The 21,620-nt window shown below is 52.3% G+C and overlaps 1 protein-coding gene across 2 annotated transcripts in view; it reads right to left on the bottom strand.

Moving 5' to 3' along the window:
- Positions 1-21,620, bottom strand: part of ATP9A (ATPase phospholipid transporting 9A (putative)) — a 96,964-nt gene that overhangs the window by 12,580 nt on the left and 62,764 nt on the right. For both annotated transcript variants that reach the window (XM_080924919.1, XM_080924920.1), the window contains exons 14-22: positions 19,407-19,619; positions 14,152-14,313; positions 6,517-6,609; positions 5,777-5,860; positions 5,162-5,332; positions 2,133-2,231; positions 1,406-1,495; positions 1,144-1,288; positions 418-482 (exon numbers count right to left, since the gene is read on the bottom strand). In XM_080924919.1, the coding sequence (XP_080781045.1) occupies positions 418-482; positions 1,144-1,288; positions 1,406-1,495; positions 2,133-2,231; positions 5,162-5,332; positions 5,777-5,860; positions 6,517-6,609; positions 14,152-14,313; positions 19,407-19,619 (1,122 nt within the window). The remainder of the gene's footprint in view (positions 1-417; positions 483-1,143; positions 1,289-1,405; positions 1,496-2,132; positions 2,232-5,161; positions 5,333-5,776; positions 5,861-6,516; positions 6,610-14,151; positions 14,314-19,406; positions 19,620-21,620) is intronic.

Genomic DNA, 21,620 nt, shown 5'->3' with positions numbered 1-21,620 from the left:
ATGAGGTCCTCCGAGACAGCAGCACACACTCTTAACTGCGCCTGGGCTCCTTTCTGCCCCCGCGCCTCCCCACCTTTTGGGTTTTCTGAGACAGGGTCTCGTTCTGTGAGCTGTGGCCGGCTGGAATCAGCCACAGCTTTCTTGCCTCTCCATTAGGAGCTGGGCTGGCTCACTTGTGCTTCTAAAACCTACACCTAAGAGATCTGTATAGATGCCGGATACAGAGTCTCCCCCGGGGAATTGCATGCAGACAGAGTGTGGTAGGATAAGCCTCAGAGAAGCAGGAGGACCAGGAGTTCATGGTCACCCTCAGAGCAGCACAGGGTACATGAGACCCCGCTTCAAACAAAAAAGAACGAAAGGAAACAAAAACTACAAACGCCTGCTGGGGAGGCAGTGTGGACTCCCCACACTCACCTTGCCCTCCACGCCCACGCCGCAGTCTGATTCCTGGATCATGCTGACATCATTGCCTCCATCCCCTATACAGCACACAGAGGAAGAGTGGAGATGGGAGACAGTGTATCCTATCCGGCCACCCTCAGAAGGGGTTGTGTGTCGGAGACCAGGCTGGCTTGCCACGTTCAGCATCTGCAACCACCACAGGCCCTCCCTCCGCTCGAGAGCAGTGCCTATGGCTACTGCTGGTGGTAACTGGCCTGTGTCATCCCTAGTCTGTGCACAGGCTGGTGAGAAGGTGGCCACCACCGGCCCCACCCTGCTGAGCTGCAAATGAAGGCCCAGGCAGGTAAAGGAAGCCATGAGGGATAACCTATCAGTAGCCATTGGGTTGAGGAAATTGAACCGGGATCTGAACTTCAGTATGGGGTCCGCACCCCTCTGGAATGCTACGGCCATCTGCCACGTGCAAAGACCCTTCCCTTTGGGCACGTTTGTCTCTTTTCTCTCAAGGGACATATTAACAAGAGCCACAGTGGGGAGGCTAGGGTCTATGGCCTAAGCCAAGAGGCCTGGGAGTCTGAACTCACAGCAGCAGGACTCAGGCTTCTTGTGAAAGGTAAGCTCAGAGCATCTGCAGGACAGGATGTCACAGGCAGCTGACTGCCACCACCCAGACTAGCCTGACCTACCCAGGAAGGCTCCTCCTCCCTGAGGTACCTCCTGCCTCCCAGCCAAGCTTACCTACTGCACACGTGAGCTTCCCGGTGCGTTCCTGGAGCAGCCGGACGATCTGGGCCTTCTGGGTGGGGGCACAGCGGCAGCATACCACAGCCGGGCACTGGCAGGCAAGCTCCATGAACTCATACTCATAGTACCTTAGGCAAACCTGGGCAAGCAGTGAGGGTGAGAGCGGTGAGCAGCGGGCAGGGCTCAGCCAACGCCGCCACCTCCCTGCATCCCATAGCAAGAGGAGGTACCCCACTCATGAGTGCCTGGCGCTCACCTCCAGAGAGTCTCCAGAGATGACCAGGGCACAATCATGCTTCCTGCGGAAGGCATTCAGCTCGAGGTGTGCTTCCCCACGGTTGGTCACCTGAAAGGGGACAGAGGTGGAGAAGGTTCGGCTCTCTGGAAATGGCCAGACAAGATGAACACTGGCCTCTAAGAGCCTGTGTAGGCAATGCCCCTCCTTCCCGTCACCAGCTACAGCTAAAGGATGCTGTGGGCCCGGGAGCCTGTTGTATGCCTCTCAACCTTTGCCACTTTCCAAGGACTAGAACCCGCACCCAGTTGGATAGGACAGGTACCGTGAGGCCCCCTGAACTTACTCTCAATCCTGCACCTCGGGGAAGCCAGGACATGTTTATCAGTCAGGAACCGTGCAAACCTGAGCCCTGGGAAGTGCCCCACCCCCGGGGGGGCCCGGTATTCGAATCACTTTTTGGCCAGCATGCTTGGCTCCAGGCAATGCCAAAAGCAGCTCTGGGACTCAATTTCCTTCCGCTGCCCAAAGCAGAGCACAAACACCGGACAGGGTGAGAGCGCAGCAGAGTTCAGGCTGTGGCGGAGTTCCACAGCGCTAGCTGAAGGAATGGATGCTCACCAGGGTCCCCTAGCCCTTCAGTGGCCTATCCGAGACCACCAGTGGCTGTTCCTGCTCCCTTGAGAGGCTTACAGGTTACTGGACAAACAAAAACATCACCCCGCAGGGTCCCGGCATGATGCTTTACCAGTCGGAAAACATGGATGTCCTGGTTTCTGGTCACCAGATGCGCGTTCTTGGCTGTACACGTGGCTGTCTCCAGCTTATCCCCTGTTAGCATCCAAACCTGAGATCAGAGCAGGCAAACAGTCCTGAGGGCTGGGACTCTAAAGATGGCCTGTCCCTTGGGGCAGTGAAGCTCCCAAGAACACCAAACCTCCTGAGATTCCGAGTCCCTGCGATCCCCAGGGACACCTACCAGAGGGCTTGGGAGCTACTGGTAGTAGAGCAAAGGCTGATTGTTCGACGGAGAAAGAGCCAGTTGGAATGGGATGTGGTGAGGCGCAACTATAATCCTAGCACTTGGGGAGCTGAGGCAGGAGGATTGCTATGAATCTGGGGCTAGCCTAGGCTACATAGCAAAAACACCTACTCCTTCAAAAACAAAACAAAACAAAAGAAAACAAAATAAAAGTGAACTATTGGCAGTAGATACATTGGTAAATGTCTGTAATACCATGAAGTCGGGACAGAGGCAGGAGGGTTGTGAGTTCTGACCAACCTGGGCTGCATCTCAAGCTACTACCTCAAAGAGCAAAAACAACTCAAGTGACCTGCAGGAGGGATCCAGAGGTAAGAGAGATCTAAGAGACCTAAGGCTCTGAGGCTCCACTGCCAGCTGTTTGACCTCATAGGGTGAAGCCCTGCAAAGTGTGACCAGCTTTCTTGACTCAGTTTCTGTGTCTGTCCAATGGCTGGTATAGGCTTGAACCTCATATCTGAGTGACCAAAGAGGCTTCCTGGCCCCTTTCACTGCCTCGAACAGGCAACAAGAAAACCCTGTTCACCCTGTAGCAACAAGACCCTTGGCTTGGGGCTGAGATAGTGGCGAGGAAGAGAACCTGGGGGGACAATCTGACCACATAAAGTAGGGTTCCACAGCCCCAGAAGGGCAGGGCTCGGACTCTCCCAGTGTGGCAGTAAGATGCCACCTCAAGGATCCCAACAGGTCCTTCTGGCTACTTCTTTACGATAAGCTTGCAAGCTGGGTGCATAGGTGCTGATCTACAGGGACACGAATGCATGCGCACACACACACACACACACACACACACACACACACACACACACTGTGAAGCCAGCCTGCCACCCAGTGTCTGCTTGTTACTGTGGGAACACTGTCTCCTCACCCATCCCTGTTCTTTTGGAGACTTATTTTTATTTATGTGTGTGAGTGTTTTGCATGTGTGGAGGCCTATGAACGATGAGTGCCTGGTGCCCTTGGAGGCCAGAGGAGGGCACAGAGTCCCCTGGGACTAAAGTTAAACTGCCATGTGGTTATTAGGAACCAAACCAGGGTCTTCCACAGGAGCGGTCAGTGAAGTCTGTGAATGCGGCTGTGGCCACAGTTACGGCGAGTTGGAGGAGGGCAGACCCCACATGACAGTGACCCCCGCAAGATTATGATGGAGCTGAGACTCTCCTGGCACCAAGTGGCACAGGAGCCAGTGTGATGTCAGGACCCAGCACACTCTAACAGGAAGCCAGAGCTACAGTAGGCACTCTTACTGCCATCCGTCACACAAGGATGGCGCTTACTTACTGACCTAAGAACACAGCATATGTGCTAAGCTACGCCCATTAGAGTGCACTCCTCGACTTCAGAGAGTTGACTGTGTGGCCAGACACAGTAGCTGGAGAGGCAGCTCGGCAAACAAGAGTGTTTGCTGTGTCAGCACTACAGAGGAAGCCGGGTATAGCCCTGCACGCCTACAACCACAGTGCTGATTCAGGAGAGTGCCATAGACAAGAGGGTCCCTGGACCTGCTGGCAGTCGTGAGAGACCCTGTCTCAAGGAAGTAAGGTGGGAAGTGACAGGAAAATGCCTCATGTCCTCCTCTGTGTCTACACATTCATGGGTGCATGCACCCACCCACACCCACACCACACTCACATATGTACATATACATATACCACACACACATGCACATGTGCATGCACAGACACACACACATGCACATATGTGGACAGATACACATACCATACTCACATGCACATAGACACACCACACCCCCACACACACCATGCTCACATGTGCATATATACACACGACACACACATATACACACTGCACACATACACATATGCACACGTGTACAAATGTGTGTGCAGACACATATCACCCTCACTTGTACATATACATACCACACACATGCACATACACATACATACATGCGTGCAGACATACATGCCATACTCACATGAACACATATACACACCACACTCACATGTGCATGCATACACACACACACAAACACACAGTAAAAGAATGAAAAGCCCACCCTGAGGGCTGGGCTATGGCTCACTGGATAGAGGGCTTGCCTAGCATACATAGACCCTGAGGTCTGTCCTCAGAACCACAGGAAAACAGACATACAAGCACAATCTCGGAACTTAGGAGATGAAAGTGTCTGAGGACAGCTTGGGCTACATACGCCTACAGGACCTTCAGAATCAAGTGCATTCTCAGGCACTCCCTCAAGGGCTCACTGGTCCTCAGACGCCCTCTACTGGCCCTGCAGAATAGCTGTCTGGATTATTTCCACCCCAACAGCAGCAGTTTAATACAGAAGTTTCTCTGCTCTTGTGGGCTGGGTGTCCCTTTCACACTGTGCCAGGGCACAGCCAGCCAGCCAGTCCTTCAACTGAACCACACTGTGCAGCTGGATGCAGGGCTGCTCTGAGGGACTAGGGGGCAGGTGCCCTGACCTTCAGAGAGAGGTCCTGTGGCGAGGCTGCCAGAAAAAGCACAACCCTGTAAGACATCTCCCAAGCCAGGCCATCAGGGGTAGAGCATTCTGCTTCCCCCCTCTGCCTTCCATCTCCTTTTGTTTCCCGCCCAGGCTGGCCCTGAACTTGAAATCCTGCCACTGACCCCTATGAACTGAGAGACCAGGCATGTTAGTACCACGATTGGCCTTCGACCCTCAAAGTCTTGCTGAAGGTTTTACCTCCGCTACCAGGTCATGGGCTGGGCTGTGTCACCGGCAGCCCTACCTTGATGCCTGCATTGCGCAGCGTCTCCAGAGTGGGCCTGACGTCGGCCTGCAGCTGGTCCTCCACGCCAGTTAGGCACAGGAGCTCCATCTCCATCTCCAGACTCTCGATCACCGTGGCCACCTTCAGAGAGCGGTCGTGCACGCTCAGCTTGGCCTGCACGTAGCGGGCCTGCGGAATGGAGAGGTGAGGCTGCAGCACACCGTGCCGTGCAGGAAGGATCCCAGGAAGGCATCCTGAAGCCGAGGCAGGAGGATCCCAGGCCAGCCTGGGCTACGAGCAAAACCCGTCTCAAAACAGTACTGAGACAGAGTCAGACGGACAGAAAGATCTCTTTCAAACCTTCCTAAAGTAGGTGACGGTGGCGAAGATGCTCGGAGAGTGATGGGTAGTGTGGGAAGGCTTCCTGGAGAGGCAGCATGGTAACATTAAATGACGAGGCGGGCCATGAGTGAGCCACAGAGCAAATGGCACGCACAAAGGCCCAGCACTAACGGGGAAGCCGGATGTGCTCACAAAGACCAGGAGGCCAGATGGCACAGCAAGGTGTGTCCCTAAGAGGTGGCTAAGGAGATGGGTCAGGCATGCAAGGCAAAGGTCTCACTAGCCACTTACTTCAAAGTCTTGGTACTGCTCCTCCGTGAGGGACTTCTTGGCCACCACCAGCACGCGCAATCCCTCCCGGGCCATGTTGCCACACTGCAAAGCAAAAAGTGATCAACGGGGTACGGGAGGGGGGCCACCCGTGCTGAGGCTCAGGTCTGGGTCTGAGACAGCCCCAGAAAAGCCGAACATTGCTTTCCGCTAGAGCTATAGTCCCCAGAGCCAAGCTTCTTGCTGGATCAGCAAAGGGGCAAGCGGGAGGCTGAGCCTCACACACGCGTGGGTTTGCTGTGGCCAGCAGTGTGTTCCAAAGCCCGGATCCACACTGTAAGGTTACACACAAACATGGCTGGCTGGCTGGGCAAACAAAACCACAGGTGTGCTGCCGCTGCTCCTGCGTGTAACCCCAAACATGGGTGCCTCAGGACATTCTGACAGGCTGAGCATGCTGAAGCTTCACCGAGTCACCGAGGCCTGCCTGCTGCTCATCTGTGTGCCCCTCCAGGCCCTGTAGGCATCTCACCTGCAATCCCCAGGAGAAAACTTCATTGCTGGAAGGGGGGTGGTGAGCACCTCCCTGAAGCTAGGGGTTGGCCTGCTGACATCCACTGGCACTCCTCCCTCCCAGGTAGGTAGTGCCGCAGCCACAGCTAACAAGCAACTCCAAAGACCAGCTCACTGGCCCTTGTGAGGCTCAGCCTCTGCAGTACAGGTTCCCAAGACCCTTCTTCAACTCACGACCCCAGACTCACCTCCTCCTCCAGCCAGTCATTGTACTGGACGATGCCCGCCATGACAACATCCGCTCCCTTCATATAGAACATGATTTCCCCCGTGGATTCATCCTGGAAAGAGCGACAGGAAGTGAGGAGCTTGCGGGCCAACACCAGTGCCTGGGTCACGCTCACTTCCTGCAACAGGTAGTATGCAGATCGCTTTAAAGTGCCTGGCACTTTTAAATGGTTATTGCTTGTTTTATTTTTTTAATGTATTTATTTTGTATGCACGTGCGTTCCACCTCTGTATATGTCTGAGCACATGTCTATGCCTGGCATCCTTGGAATTCAGAAGATCGTACCGGGTACCTTGGCACTGGAATTATGGATGGTTCTGATCTACATGTGGGCGCTGGGAATTGAACTCGTGTCTTCTGGAAGAGAAACCAATGTCTTTCCAGCTTCCCAGAGTTTTTACACTTGGCCAAAGACGAAATATCAAGGGGGGAGGAGTGGCTCACCCAGGGGCAAAGGCCACAGAAGGCAGAAGCAAGCTCAGCTGGGAGCATTTGGAAAATTGCTAAGTGATAAAAGCGAGATCAAAGAGAGCTGAGGCTTTGTTTGGGAAGTGGCTGCTGTTCCGACTAGAGGTACACACACACAGCGGCTTCTTTCAACTGTACCCAAGGGCTGTGCAGGGGCGGCCCACTGGGGCTCCATAAACAACACCAAGACAGAATACACAGTTCAGGGTCATGCACACCTCAGCACTGTTTGGTTTTGGGGCCACCCTCGACCTTGCAGGACGGTAGGCAGTTATGGGGTCTCCAACACCAGCCGCCAGGAGTGGCACCTTGTGACAACCCGTCTTCTCTCCAGACACTAGAAAATGTTCTCTGGGGAGACATCCAATCTTTCCAGACTGTCATCCAAGGATGTGTCAAGGTGCCATTCCTAGCTATCCTGGGACTCATGTGCCCACAGGTCACAGGCTAGACACCTGCATCACCACGGAGCCCCCTCCTGCACGAGAAGGACACCCACAGTAAATGTCCTCTCCAATTTTGGTTCCCCTGACTCTAAGACCTGTCAGGCACCGAGAACTTGGCCTGGTACCAGCTCTTAAGTCAGGAGCACTGGGCAAACCGTATCTCCGCTCTCTGCCTCAGTTTTCTCGTATGTCAAGCGAGAAGTGTTATGCATGTGCAGTCCAGGAAGCACTATGTACTGACCACCATGGACGGAGCAAGACCATTAGTGCGTGGCCTCACATGGAACATGGCGTTCATGACAGTATTCCTGATGGTCACAAGTGCCCTAAGTCCCTCAGCCTCCAGTGTGGGGAAAAGGGTCAGCCCCAGGTTTACAACAGGCAACATGGGACAGACACCATCAACTACCATAACCCTGTGGGTAGAGGTCACGGGTGCCACCACATATCCCAGTATACCCAGATGACCACACAGTCAAGAACTCATCATCGGGTTCCACACCTCGACAGCTGAGGCCACATCTCACTGAGCTGGAAAGCCCTAAAGACTGCCTGCAAAAGTTGCCTCTGACTGAATTCAGGAGCTCAGGAGATGGCCCTGTGGGTAAAGGGCTTACCAGAACCACAAAGACCCGATTTCAGATCCCCATTACATATGTTAAGAAGAAGAAAGGAAGGAAGGCAGGCAAGCTAGCCAGCCATGACATGTGGCTGCAGCCCCACACTGGGAAGGCAGAGATGCTTGTGGGCAAGTCCTTCTAAGTGAGATTAACGATCATGAGGTCAAAGTTCACTGAGAGACTCTGTCTCAAAAATCAAGGTGGAGGGCAAATGAGGCCAGTACCAGACATCAGCCCACAGCCTCCACAGGAGGCCACGTACACGCACACACACAAAGATGGGCTACCCGAAGTTAACTAAGGGTACAGCTCCTCCTCTTTAAAAAAATCTTGGAGGCTGGAGAGATGGCTCAGTGCTTAAGAGCACTGACTACTCTTCCAGAGGTGCTGAGTTCAATTCCCAGCAACCACATGGTGGCTCACAACCATCTGTAATGGGATCTGATGTCCTCTTCTGGTGTCTGAAGAAAGTGACAGTGTACTCACATAAAATAAGTAAATCTAGAGAGAGAGAGAGAGAGAGAGAGAGAGAGAGAGAGGGGGAGGGAGGGAGGGAGGGAGGGAGGGAGGGAGGGAGGGAAGGAAGGAGGGAGGGAGAGGGAGGGAGGGAGAGGGAGGGAGGGAGGGAGGGAGAGGGAGGGAGGAAGGGAGGGGGAGGGAGGGAGGAAGGGAGGGGGAGGGAGGGAGGGAGGGAGGGAGGGAGGGAGGGAGGGAGGGAGGGAGAGAGAGAGAGAGAACCTTGGATCGCCCCTTAACCACAGTCCAGCTATTGGAACAAATCTCAGAAACAATCTCTTCCTCCAGCCAAGTAGAGGCACCTACATTTTAAGCATGCTCTGCCCAGGAAGGATAGCCCGCAGGCCAAAAGAACATGAAAGCAGTGTAAGGGGATTTTTATCCCTTCCCCTTCCTGAGAGTGGTACTTAACACCGCTGCTGCAGGAAAGATGGCCCCCACCCAGCTTCCTTTACCAGAGGGGCTCTGGCCAGCTCCGCCATTCCGTCCAATATAAACACACTAAATATTATCTCCTCAGTGTGAGTCATCCCCTCCCACCCAGTTCATGCCCAGTTTACCATGTTCCCATACTATGGCGGGATGATACCATAAACACTCAGAGGTGAGCTGGTTGAGCTCTGCCGTCCCCCACCCCCCGAAGCCAATCTGGCACCTGATTATAGGTCTCACTAATTCAACAGCAACCGTGTGTCCTCTGGCAGTGATCCAACCCCACTAATTCCACGTGGAAAGCAGGGAGACGAACGGGATGTCTTGTACAACATGGGACACGCAGTTCCTTCTGAAAGATGTACAGAGAAGTCCTGGAGCAGCCGGCTTCCCTGACCTTACCTGACCCCTCAAGAGGCGTGCTCTCAGACAGAGAAAAGGAGGACAGTGGGAACAGGCTGTGGGCACTCTGAGTTTCTCACACCAGCCTGAAAGGCTGGACACAAAGTACTGGATGAGCAGGTAATCGCCAACCAGTCAGAGGCAGTAGCTCATGCCTGTGATCCTAGCTCTGGGAGGTGGGAGGTTGACACAGGAGGGTTGCTGGGTCTGCAAGGCCAGCCAGGAATCCAGCAGTTTTTGTCTCCAATGCCTCCTCCCACCGGGGAGGGAAAAAAAAAAACTGAATAGAACCTGTCCAGAAGACACGGGAACAGTCACGGGCATGTGACAGGGCCCATTACAGTACAGTAAATAAATTCTCAGGTTCTATACAACACACACACAGGAGCCACTAGGTGCTAATACCATCCCCACTCTTGGGTTGTGAGAGCTATAAGTCGCAAATTTCAAATGTCACTACAGCGGGAGTCACTGAACTGGGCAAGCAAGCATGGTGTGGTCGGTACAGTGAAGACGCCATCCCAAAGCCAGAAATGGAGGGACAGGCAGGCAGGGGTGGGAAATTAGCTCACTAGCAGGTATTTTCCAAATGCTAAGGCATCCTTGAGAAGACATATGCTCCCAGTATTATTACTAATAACCAAAAATGAGAAACAGCCTATTCAGAAGAAGGAGAAGTGGGGACCAGCAAGTGGCTCTGTGGGTAAAGACACTTGCTACCAAGGCTGATGAGTCTGACCCCTAGGGCCCCATGGTGGAAAGAGAAAGCCAATGCCCACAAATTATCTTCTGACCTTCACATGCATGCCATGCAGTAAAAGAACCAACATTCACGGTTAGTAATCTAGAACACATAGGCTGAAGAGATGGCTCCAGAGCGCTGCTTGCTCTTCCAGAGGACCCTGATTCAATTCCCAGCATCCTCATGGTTGCTCACAACCATCGTTAACTCTAACACCCTCTTATAAGCTCCAAGAACACCAGGCATGTTGTATACATTGCATACTTACAAGCAAAACACTCTTATAGAATAAAAGAAATCTTTTTTTTTAAATGGAGAAGATGGGGCTGGAGAGATGGCTCAGCCATTAAGACTGCTCTTCCAGAGGTCCTGAGTTTAATTCCCAGTGACCACATGGTGGCTCACAACCATATGCAATGGGATCTGATGCCCTCTTCTGGTGTGTCTGAAGACAGCTACAGTGTACTCACATACATAAAATGAAATTTTTTAAAACAAATTTTTAAGATATGGAAAAGATCTAGAATGTGCACACATTCATGTAATTTTTTTAATTGAAAGAAGTGAATGAGATAGAGTGGTATTATCCCATCAGAACTCCATGTACACTTTAAAATCAGCCAACAGTGTCTTAATGACGTAATAAAACTTCTACTGCATGTGTATACACACACACACACACACACACACACACACACACAATTTTAGTGAGGAGACAGTAAGCTAGCTTGAGATAAAGTTAGAGGCTAAGTTTATTAAATGTATATGGATATTTACATATGCTTAGAAAAAAGACTGAAATGAAAGCCCTTGGTATGGTAAATCACTAGCCCCCAACTCATGGCAATCCTCCTGCCCCAGCCTCTGAAGCACCTCTGATTGCTGGTGTGAATCATGCCTGGCTTGACTTCCCTTCTTTTAAAGACCCTTAACTGTGAAGGCTGAGTCTTTTAAAAACTGAAGGTTGATTAAGATGAGGGGGAGGAGGATCTAGGCAGGGTGAGGGGTGTGCTATCCTCAAGGAAAAGCAGACTTGGAAAGCCAGCGGGACTTTGCACTCTGCGTGGGAAGACATGGCCACTGCTCACAAAGTATGATGCGTGTCTGGAAATGAGATTCCGTCACAGCTAAAGGAAGGGCGGTGTGTGAGGCTCCGCTTATTCTCAGAGTGGGACGTTGGGGACTGACTATCTGATGAGTCAAGTCTCAAATGACCTCAGCAGAGTCCACAGCCCTTAGAACTTGAAAAATACTGGCTGGAACCAAGTGAGAGTAACCGTGGACAGCGCTGACTAACTCCGGGAAACACCCTCCCAAGGGATTCAGTCGCTGATATCCCCGAGCTCAGATGTGTCCTGGAGACCCAAGGGTCAGGCCAGGTGCAGCCCTAGGAAAATCTACAGCTGTGTGGGAGGGAGCCGCCCTGCCTGACATTTGCCAAGGACATGTGTCCCGCAGGGTCACAAAGTCCCAACTGGCATCTGGGATCTAAGTCAGCTCAGACAAAATGTTTCAGAGCACACCCACAACTTGTCAATGGGTTCACAGAGCCACTGCATAGCCCCTGGACAGAAGCAGCCCTGTCCCCAGCCCCCTGGAGATATGCTTAGACCCACAACTCACTCTCATCAAGAGAGCGAGGCTAATGGTGGGCAGTCTCCTTGAGGCTGGTTCCTGAGGTGGCTTCCAGATTGCTCACAGTCTCACTAGGGTGAAGCCAGCTGACAGGATGCTAACCCCGGGAGAGGCCCACAGAGCAGTGGCTGATGGCGGCCTCGGTGTAACGGTCAGCAAAGAACGAAGGCCCATCCTGCAGCCCACTGAAACTGTAGGTAAGTGAGCCTTGTCCCAGGAGGCCAGCCTTTGAGACACGTGAGAGGAGCCTCCTTTCCCCTCAAGCTATACCCAGATTCCCGGCCCGTGGAAAATGTTAGAGAACATAAGTGTTGTGCTTTTAATTCACCCGTGGGAAAATCTAGTAGCATATATAGTTAATATAGCACCCCAACCCAGACTGAGGGTTATGGGCTTCTCCACGTCCTTCCTGTCCCTAAGGCCTGGCATACACTTGGGACCCTGGCAACCTGGGGCTGATTAACTCTGACCCATGACCCTGTGTGAACTATGTCTCGGCTTCCTCCTCTGTCGGATGCAAATCACACAACTAACTTGTGAGCTCCAGGCAGCTTATGCCAATCCTGGAGGGCAGCCCCCAACACGGCACCAGACCTGCCTAGCTGCTACCTGTGACTGTTACTGTTGGTCCCCTCACCATGATCACCTCACTGTTAGTACCACCCTAACAGCCACCACTCCTGCCAGATGCCGATGGCCTTTCTCCCACTGCTGACTGCCCGTCTGGCCACAAGCCCTCCCGAGATGCACCTGCCTCTGCCTCCCTCACACGGGCACACTGCAGGCATACACCACCACGCCTGGCCTTTTCACAGGGGCTGTGGGGATCAAACTTGGGTCTCTGCACAGCAAGCACTTCACCTACTGAGCCAGCCCCCAGCCCCAGGCCTCAGGATTCTCTGTAGGTCAACAAAAAACACCGCGAGCAGAGGACGCCACGCCAGACTCAGCAAGTGGTCAAAGTAAAATGACACTGAAAATGACGTCTAAAATTGCCTTAGGGCTGCTGTGTGTAGGAAGTGTAGGCGAATTTCGCAGTCCTGTTTGGGGATCGTCCCTCAGCTAGCGCAACACCTAACACAAATGTTGCAGCTGGTCACGGATATTCTGTGTAAAGAATACGGTCAACACCTCCAGACGAGACACTACACAATTCCTTTCATAGCAGGTGTCGAAACAGGTAAATCCACAGGGGCAGGAAGCAGAACAGTGGTGGCCAGGAGCTAGAACAGTGAGGCTGCTTGACAGTTGTAGGGTTTCATTCTTTTTTAAAGATTTCTTATTTATATTTATCTGTGTGGGTGCTTTGCCATCTTGTATGTCTGTACAGCATATGCATGCAATGTGCCCAGAAGCCAGAAGGCGGCGCTGGGTTCCTGGAACTGGAGTTAGTTATAGATGCTTGAAGCCACCATGTGGGTGCTGGAATTTGAACTCAGGACCTCTGGAAGAGCAGTCAGTGCTCTTAACCACCGAGCCACCTCCCCAGCCCCAATGGTTATGTTTTTATTGGTTATTTTATGCTTTGTGATTTTTTTTTCTTTGTCTTTGTTATTTGGAGGCAAGGTCTCACCCTGTACGGCACAGGCTAGCCCTGAATTTACAGTGACCTCCCGCTACAGCCTCCCAAGCACAGAGCTGCAGATATGAACCCCAGTGTGAGTTTTCTCTAAGAAATCCAAGAGGCAGGCTGGAAGCACAACTCCTGCTCTTTCCAGAGGACCTGAGTTCCGAGAGAAGCAGGAGGGGCGGTGGGGGTAGGGAGAGAAAGAGGGAGGGGGAGGGGAGAGATAGGGACTAGGAGTTTGACTTGCTTAGTATGTGCGAGACACTAAACTCCCACATAACCAAAATACACAAAGAAAGAGGAAAGGAAAACTGTGAGGACCAACAAGCTGGCTCAGCAGGTTAAGGGGCTTGCTGCTAAGTCTGACAGTGTGAACTTGAGTCCTGGGATCCACGTGGTTGGAAAGACAACTCCTGCAAGTTGTCCTCTGACTGTTACACACACACACACACACAGTGCGCCTCCCTGATGCCTGTTCATTCATATCTGCTAATTCAAGCGCACGTTTTCTATGACTGGGAATGCGGTGTCTTTACAGAGAGCTCCAGATGCACACACTAGGTGCTTCAAAGCCAGGCGCGCCACAGACTGCTGGCTGAACTTCTGTGTTCCCCCCAAAGAGCTTGTTTTCTTCCCATGCAGGGAATCACACTCCCCAACTAGCCTGCGTGTCAGAAATGTGGCCCCCAGCAAGATGTGCACTCTTGAGAGCCCCTGATGTGCACTCAAGGCAGAAGAGGATGCTGAGGGGCCGGAGAGGACTCACCCGCACGATGATGCCCATCCGCTTGCTCTCATAGGTGAAGGGGAAAACTTGCAGGATGGTGAGGTTCAGGATCTGGTCACCAGGGGTCCTCAGCTGCATGGAGGACTGGTCTCGACCCACCAGTGTTAGCCCCACACTTTCTGTCCACTGGACCAGAGCCACCTGGAAATAACAGGGCATGGAAGGTCAGACACCCCGCGCATGAACACAGGAGGAGAAGGAGGAGGGATGGAGGCAGAAGGGGCTCATCTGGTCTGGCAGACACTGCCCTGGACCCTGTAACCACAGTTATCTCTGGAAGGCTTTGCACCAAGCCTGCTACCCATATGGCAAGAAAGGGCAGGACGCTGGGGGCTCTTCACCCCTGGCTCTCCTTTAGCTGGGTACAATGTCCATTAGACACGTTCTAGTCTTTAGTGGGTGATTCAACACCCCTCCCCCTTAATGGGGATTGGGAAAGGAAGAAGCTTGCAACAACCTGGAGCATTTGTGGCTACCTCGAGTTGGAAGGAGACACTACTGGGAGCCTGGAGTTCCAGCCCAGAGACCCCTCTGGTGATTACATGCATAGCACAGCCCCCACCCTAGGACAGAGCCAGGGAGACCATCCACCAGCCAGGAACACAGACTCCCAAAACTTCAAGGAACTGCCCACAAGTGAAGGGGAAGTGGCAAGAACCAGGCCAGAAGGCAACCTGTATCTTGTCTGGGTCCAAGGTCCAGGGCATGTGAGTTGTGCAGGGCCATGCCAGTCTCCCTGAGCCTCGGGCAGGCCAGACCCACCCTAAGAGACTCATAGGAGGCCTAAGGGAGAATGCCGGTCCCGGGCCAGGCAGGAGCCCTTCCTCAATCACATCACTGTGTCACTGGGACACACTGCCATGACTTGAAAGTTGGTCTCTGAGGCTGAGAGAATGTCCCAGAAATGTCCATTTCCGGGGATGCAGACGGTACAGGTGAGATTCAGTGTAAGATTTCGGTCTTTCTAGGCAACCCACAAGGGAGCTTTTCAGACTGTGGCCCAGGACTGGGCTCCGCTGACACTGGAGACTCTAGAACAGGGGAAGGAACCAGCAGCCATCGGAAGGTACAGCATGACAGCTATTCTCAGCTGTCAACATCTGGAATTAGCCAAACCCAAGCAGCTGGGCACAGCTGTGAGAAATTCATTCATTCATTCATTCATTCATTCATTCATTCATGTTTTTTAAAACAAAGTCTCTCTATATATAGCCCTGACTGTCCTGAAACTCACTCTGTAGACCAGACTGGCTTCAAACTCACAGAGATCCACCTGCCTCTGTTTCCCAAATGCTGGGATTAAAGGTGTGTGCCCCCTACCTAGCTGAGAGACTAATAATTTTTCTTAATTAAATCATTTAAAATGGAAAGACTTCCTTTTTAAAAAAAGACCTATTTATTTATGTGTGAGTGCAATGTCCCTCCCTATCTTCAGACACACCAGAAGATGGCATCAGATCCCATTACAGATGGTTGTGAGCCACCATGTGGCTGGTTGCTGGGAATTGAACTCACTTACCCACTGAGCCATCGCTCCAGCCGGGAAGACTCACTTCTAATCTGGGTCTTTCAAGGTGGGAAAATCCACCTTTTATCTGGACCACACCTTCTGCTGGCAGCCAATATAAGGACACAGCAGAGGAAGCTTGCTCTCTTTGCTGGCTTGCCCTTGCTCTTAACGGCAAAGTTCATTCCTTCCTGCATTAAAGCCTACATCTTCAGGACCCCGGTATCTACTGAAGACCAGCTGAGATACTCAGTCGAGTGGACTGAACAATTATGGGGTTCTTGGACCTTCAGTGGGTAGACAGCCAGCTGGCCTGAATGGAGCGGAACCTTCAAGACATTCCAACAAATCCCCTTTGCATATAAATGTATCTAGCTCTGCTCCCCAGGGGAGCCCTGACACAGCCTGGAGGAAGTGCATTGGTGACCAGATCAGACAGGAGCCAGGGCTGCCCTACAGCCTGATCTGAAGTCTGAGATCTGTCAGACACTGGTCTGGTCTGCAGAACCCCGCTGTGACAGGGCCACTCACCTGCAGGCAAGACACAGGCAAGGATGCAAAGACCAGGGCTGGAGGTGGCCCGGCTTGCAGAGGGTGGGCCCCCCGAATGCAAGACGCCTTGGGCTTGAGCTCTGGCACGTCATAAGCCAGGCATGGCGGGCAAGCCTGTAATCGCAGCACTCAGGAATTGGGGACAGGAGGATCAGAGGTTCAGGGCCAACCTCCTGAGGTGACCTTGGGCTGCATGAGATTCTGGCAGTGAGGAAGAAAGGCGACTTGCTTCTCATAAAACTTAGTCTTAAGGGGACACATCTTTGGAAAGGGTTGACTTGGTAACTGTGGTTAAACTGGGAAAGGAGACACAGAGTCACCGGCTGGACACTTGGTCGCCCGCTGGAAATAAGAGAAACCAGTCATAACACCCTAAAGGGAAATTTTATCAGGCGCAAAACCCCACTGAAATCCTTTGGCTCAGCCAGATGGTGTGCTGTGAAGTACCTGTTGTCTTGCTTAGAATTGTGGGGTGTCTGGCAGTTGTACCCCAACAAGTGTCCCATGGAGACATGATCGGATCACACAAGATGGCTCAGGGGAGGTCAAAGTTCAAAGTATGGTTTCCTGAGTTCATACTGGTTTGCAGTACCATATGAAGATGCACCGGGGCTTAGAGTCAAACTAATGTTAATTCCTGAGTTGGTTCTCCAGAGGACCCCAGGCAGCGCAGCCCACCTCCAGCCCGCCCCACGGGGCCTTCCTGTTCTTTCTTCCAGGTCTGTTCCACACTGCCTGGGTGTCACCCTGGCTGACCCTGTTCGTCCCCAAGGTGGATGGATCATGCTGAACCTCAAGTCTGAGGTCCCTTTCTACCTCCTCAAAGCCTCTAGAAATAAGTAATTTCAAGCAAGGGAGTTCTCAATTCGCAAGCTCCTACCCTCAGGGATGGAAAGAAATGGCTCAGTGGTCAAGAGAACTTGAACCAAGTTCGAATCCCGGCATTCACGTGGCAGCGCAGGACCATCTGTAACTCCAGTTTCAGGAGATAAGAAGCCCACTTCCGGCCTCCTTGGGCATCACACATATATGATGTGGGCATGCTTGGAAGCAAACACCCACACACATTAAATTTTTACTAAGAGAATTTAATCCTATCTTTAGACATCTTGACTTAGATGTCTCGGTTTCCGTCTGTAGGGATGAACTGAACTTGAAATCAGCTAGGAGTCACTCTTATGAGTCAACCCTGTTCTGAGAAATGCTCTTAGCAAGCCAGGGCTGCACAGCTTTCAACTTAAACAGTGACGTTCCACACTCACCTTTTTTTTTTTTTTTGAAGGGGGGAGGGGAAAGACAAGGTCTTATGTAGTTCAGGCTAGCTTCAAACAGCAGCCTTGGACATTGCCTCTACCTCCCACCTGCTGGGATTATAAACATGCACCATTATATTTGTTTCTTTTAGTACTGGGGACAGAACCCAGGGCCTTGTGCATGGGAGGCAAACACCCTATCTTTTGTTTTTTTAACTTTGTGCTTTATTTTTAAGATGACAAATAAGTTTCAAGTTCATTTCTTTTTTGTCTGTTTACTATTTAAATACAAAGCTTGGCCACAAACAGGTGCAGCCAATACATCTTATCTCACAGTTACACCCTCCTGTCCGGTCCTCCTCCGAGTCTGACCACTGACTGGGCTAGCAAAGGGTGTACCATCCTGAGGCTGGGAGATGGGAACTGCTGACCTGAAGCTCTAGATTTGGTTTTTACCCACAGACACCCTATCTACTGAGCCACACGGCCAGCCCTCATTTTCACCTTTCAAAGATTCCAACGGTGAGTCTTTGAAAAACCCTCATCAAGTGTTGGACCGGATGATTCTGGGCTGAAGAATAATCGTGTGGGTACATGAGCCTAATTTCCAGTGCAGTGGGCTCTGGAGGTGAGGTGGGGACTGAGAGAGGGGACCCGGGAAAACGTCCCTCTGCTATGGGAGACAGCGACAAGATGATCTGGTGGGAACCAGAAGGGAAGCCCACCAGGCAGCAGAACTGCGGGCACTCTGCCCTACAGCCACAGCCTCTGGAGAAATGAGCTGCTGTTCACGAGGTGTTCACGAGGTGTTCACGAGGTGACCGTCTACAGTACTGTGTGAGACTGGGACTGACACTCAACCGTTTTCTCTAACAGGACTTTTACATTTAAAACTAACAAATTAATAAAGAGCCATACAAAGTTTCCCTGCCCTGTGCCTTTGTGTGTGTGTGTGTGTGCGCGCACGTGTGTATGTGCGTATAGGTGTGCATGCGTGTGTGTGTGTGTGTGTGTGTGTGTGTGTGTGTGTGTGTGTATTAGATCCTCCCAGACTGTAGAGGGCTCCAGAGACAAGATGGAGAAACAAGACAATGTGAATCCCACTTAGAGGAACAGGTACCTCGATCACCTCACAAGACCCTCCCACAGCCCTGAAACAGGCACAGCGGCCCTCAGCAGACAGGAAGCTGGCAGGCTGGACCTGACACTCCCACGGCTGGCCAAGCAGACACACTGTGCCAGTGCCAGTCACCTCAAACACCGATGTCATCACACGCCCACACATGGTCCTGGTCCCGGGTCACAAGCTACCAAGAAAAAATACCGTCCTTTCTCACTGCCCAAACCCTGGAGGGTCCCAATGTCGTCCTGAAAGACAACAAAGCACAAAGGACTGGACCCGATGCACTGAGGAAACAATGATGTCATCACGACAGTGGTGCAGAGCCCGGCCCCGCCTCCCCATCTACCCCCGCTGCTTGCACAGGGTCCCACTTGCACAAGTTGAGAGCAGCCACATTTCTCCTAAAACGCTTGTTTTGAGTATCACTGGTCACTGACAAGCAAGGCTTTTTGGGTTGAGCTACCCCACGGTACCCCACAGATTACAAGGAAGAGGATCTTCCCCAGGGAGAAAGTGACATGTCTGAAAGGGACCTCTTGACCTGTGGCTCGGAAAAGGCTTACACGGTACTATATCCTAGTCACCATGGTCCACAGAGGCCTGGTGCCTTGAAGCCACACCAACCTCAAGCTACATGAGACACTCTCCCCAAAGCCAAAAACCATTTCTGTAGTCAGAAGGAGGGACTGGAGAAGGCCAGGCCTAGAGTGAACATGGACAAACAGGGCCACACAGACCTGTGTCTAAAGTTCAGGGATGAAGGAAATGGCATGACTGAGCCCCTCCCCAGCCAGGTTACCTCATCTGGGCTAGACGCCTGGTACACTCGGCACGAGTCCTCAAACTGCTTCTCAGCCTCCGCCTGGTCGGTCACACCGTTGGACTCATACACGGGTGTCACGTTGTGGCAGAGCGCAATGGCCTTCACAGCCTCATGGACGCGGCTGCTCATGGTCCTTCGTACCTTGGTAGTGACCGTGGGGCCCTTCTGAGCTGGTGGGTCCTGGGATTGCTGTGGAGAGGAGCAGAGAGACAGGGGGTCTGGACATGTTACGGTAACGGTGGTGAGGGTTTCCCTCCTGCTGTTCAGCACGTAGGACTCTTGGCTTCTCCATGACCCTGGTTTCAATCCCTGATACAAAACAACAAAGCAACCGAGCAAGGTTGGGAAGTGATTGAGGGAGACACTGATGTCAACACACAACCACATGACTCAGCATTCAGTCCTCATCCTCTGGCCAAGACCGGTCTCTCAGGCTCCAGCAACCATCTTCCCACCCTGCTCCACTCACTGCCGAGACTCTCTTGTCTTGGAGCCTCTGCCCGTCTGATACCCTCTGCCTGCAACCCTATCCCCCTCTGGAATTCTGCAAGAGTGGCTTGCCCAGTCTCACCGCACAGGTCTCCATTTGCAGGTAAACTCAGAGAGGCCCTTGAAGGCCCTAACGCCCTCAGCCCTGTTTACCCCCACAGCAGATCATGCTTGCCATTCCCGTGGCTTGAACCGGGCCTGTTCACATGGTAGCACTCTCCCCACCGGTCCCCAGGGACAGAGGCTGTCAGTGTGAGTTAATCACCATCGAATTCCCAGCAGCTAGAGCTGGCAGGAGAGGTGTTGCCGTACAAATGAAAAAAAAAAAAAAATCAAGTATCTACTTCTGCTTGGAGGTATGGCACAAGCCTTGGGTGTCTGCCCGGCATGCACAAAGCCCTCAGTTCCATCCTCACTATCCCATAAAATATGGCATGACACAGCTGCCTTCCTGCCACTGGAAAAGTAGAGGTAGAAGGGTCAGAAGTTCAAGGAGGCTAGCCTGGGCTACATCAGACCCAGTCTCAAATAAATAACAAGCACACAAATAATCCTTAATGCAAGGGTGGGGGTGGGAGAATAGGGTGGGGGAAGGGGGGGTGGGAAGATAGGGTGGGGGAAGGGGTGGGGGAGGGGAGTTTCCTCCATTTCTAAGCAAACTAAATACTAAGGTCCAGCAAGATGCTTGACAGAGGCCTGATCCCTGGGACATACAGATGGCAGAGAACAGAATTCTGAAGTGCCCTGGCACGTGTGCACATGCATGTACACCACACACAAATGGACATTAAACCAGCGGCTCTGAGCACCTCATAGCCGCCATTCTGGGCAAAGGGTTACCTGTAACAGCTAAACAGGAAGCCAGAAATGCTTATGGGGCTCCAGGATTCCATGTTCCACTGAAAGCATGTACACCCAGCATGGAAAACCCACGCGAGGCTTTACTGTGTATGATGCGCAACACCCATGACTCGTGGTTGGTCCACACCAAGAACAGATGGCCCGGAAAACAAGAAGGTGACATTTGTTTAAATTTTAATTCTATTTTTAGTCGTGGCTATTAGACTCTTTGGATAATTAGACAATTACTAAGTTATTCTGGTCGCTGTGTGGACACACGGGGGCTCTGGCTTCCTGCTCTGTTAACCTCTGGTGTCAAGAGCACACCAACTGCACTTCCAGGTCAAAGGGCACAACATGGTAACAATAATTAGAGCGAGGGATCAAAACTCCGGCTTCTACAGCTCATTAGCCGAGTGCTTTTAATTATGAAGATTTTTAACTTTAAAATTATCCAGGGGACTGGAGGTTTACAGAGACGCTCCCTCTGGTAGAGATGACATTCTACTGGTCTGTAATTTACGTCCTAGTAAATGTGTGTGACAACACCGCCAAGTCATGCTTTCATTTTTGCCCACACCCCTCAGCACCTGGACTGGATCATTACTTCAGACTGGGTCAACTGCGAAGCCTCTGGTGAGGCAACTGCTGGAGCTGGCGAGTGTGAACAGCCGAAGGCAGGGGCCGAGGGGCTGGGCGATCTCTGGGGACAACTTCTAGAGTGGAAACTCATCAAATTTCCGGGTGCCAGGCTAGCTCAGTGGGTGTAGCAATGCTGCACGGGGGCAAGGGCTTCTGCTGCTGTTCGGGACGAGGGCTGGCCACCAGTTGTGGGGGTTTGTACTCTGGGAGAACCTCCCA

The sequence above is a fragment of the Micromys minutus genome (assembly GCF_963924665.1).
Source record: "Micromys minutus genome assembly, chromosome: 11".
Classification (NCBI taxonomy): Eukaryota; Metazoa; Chordata; class Mammalia; order Rodentia; family Muridae; genus Micromys; species Micromys minutus.
The sequence above is the reverse complement of the archived record's forward strand: the minus strand, read 5'-3'. Positions and strand labels throughout refer to the sequence as shown.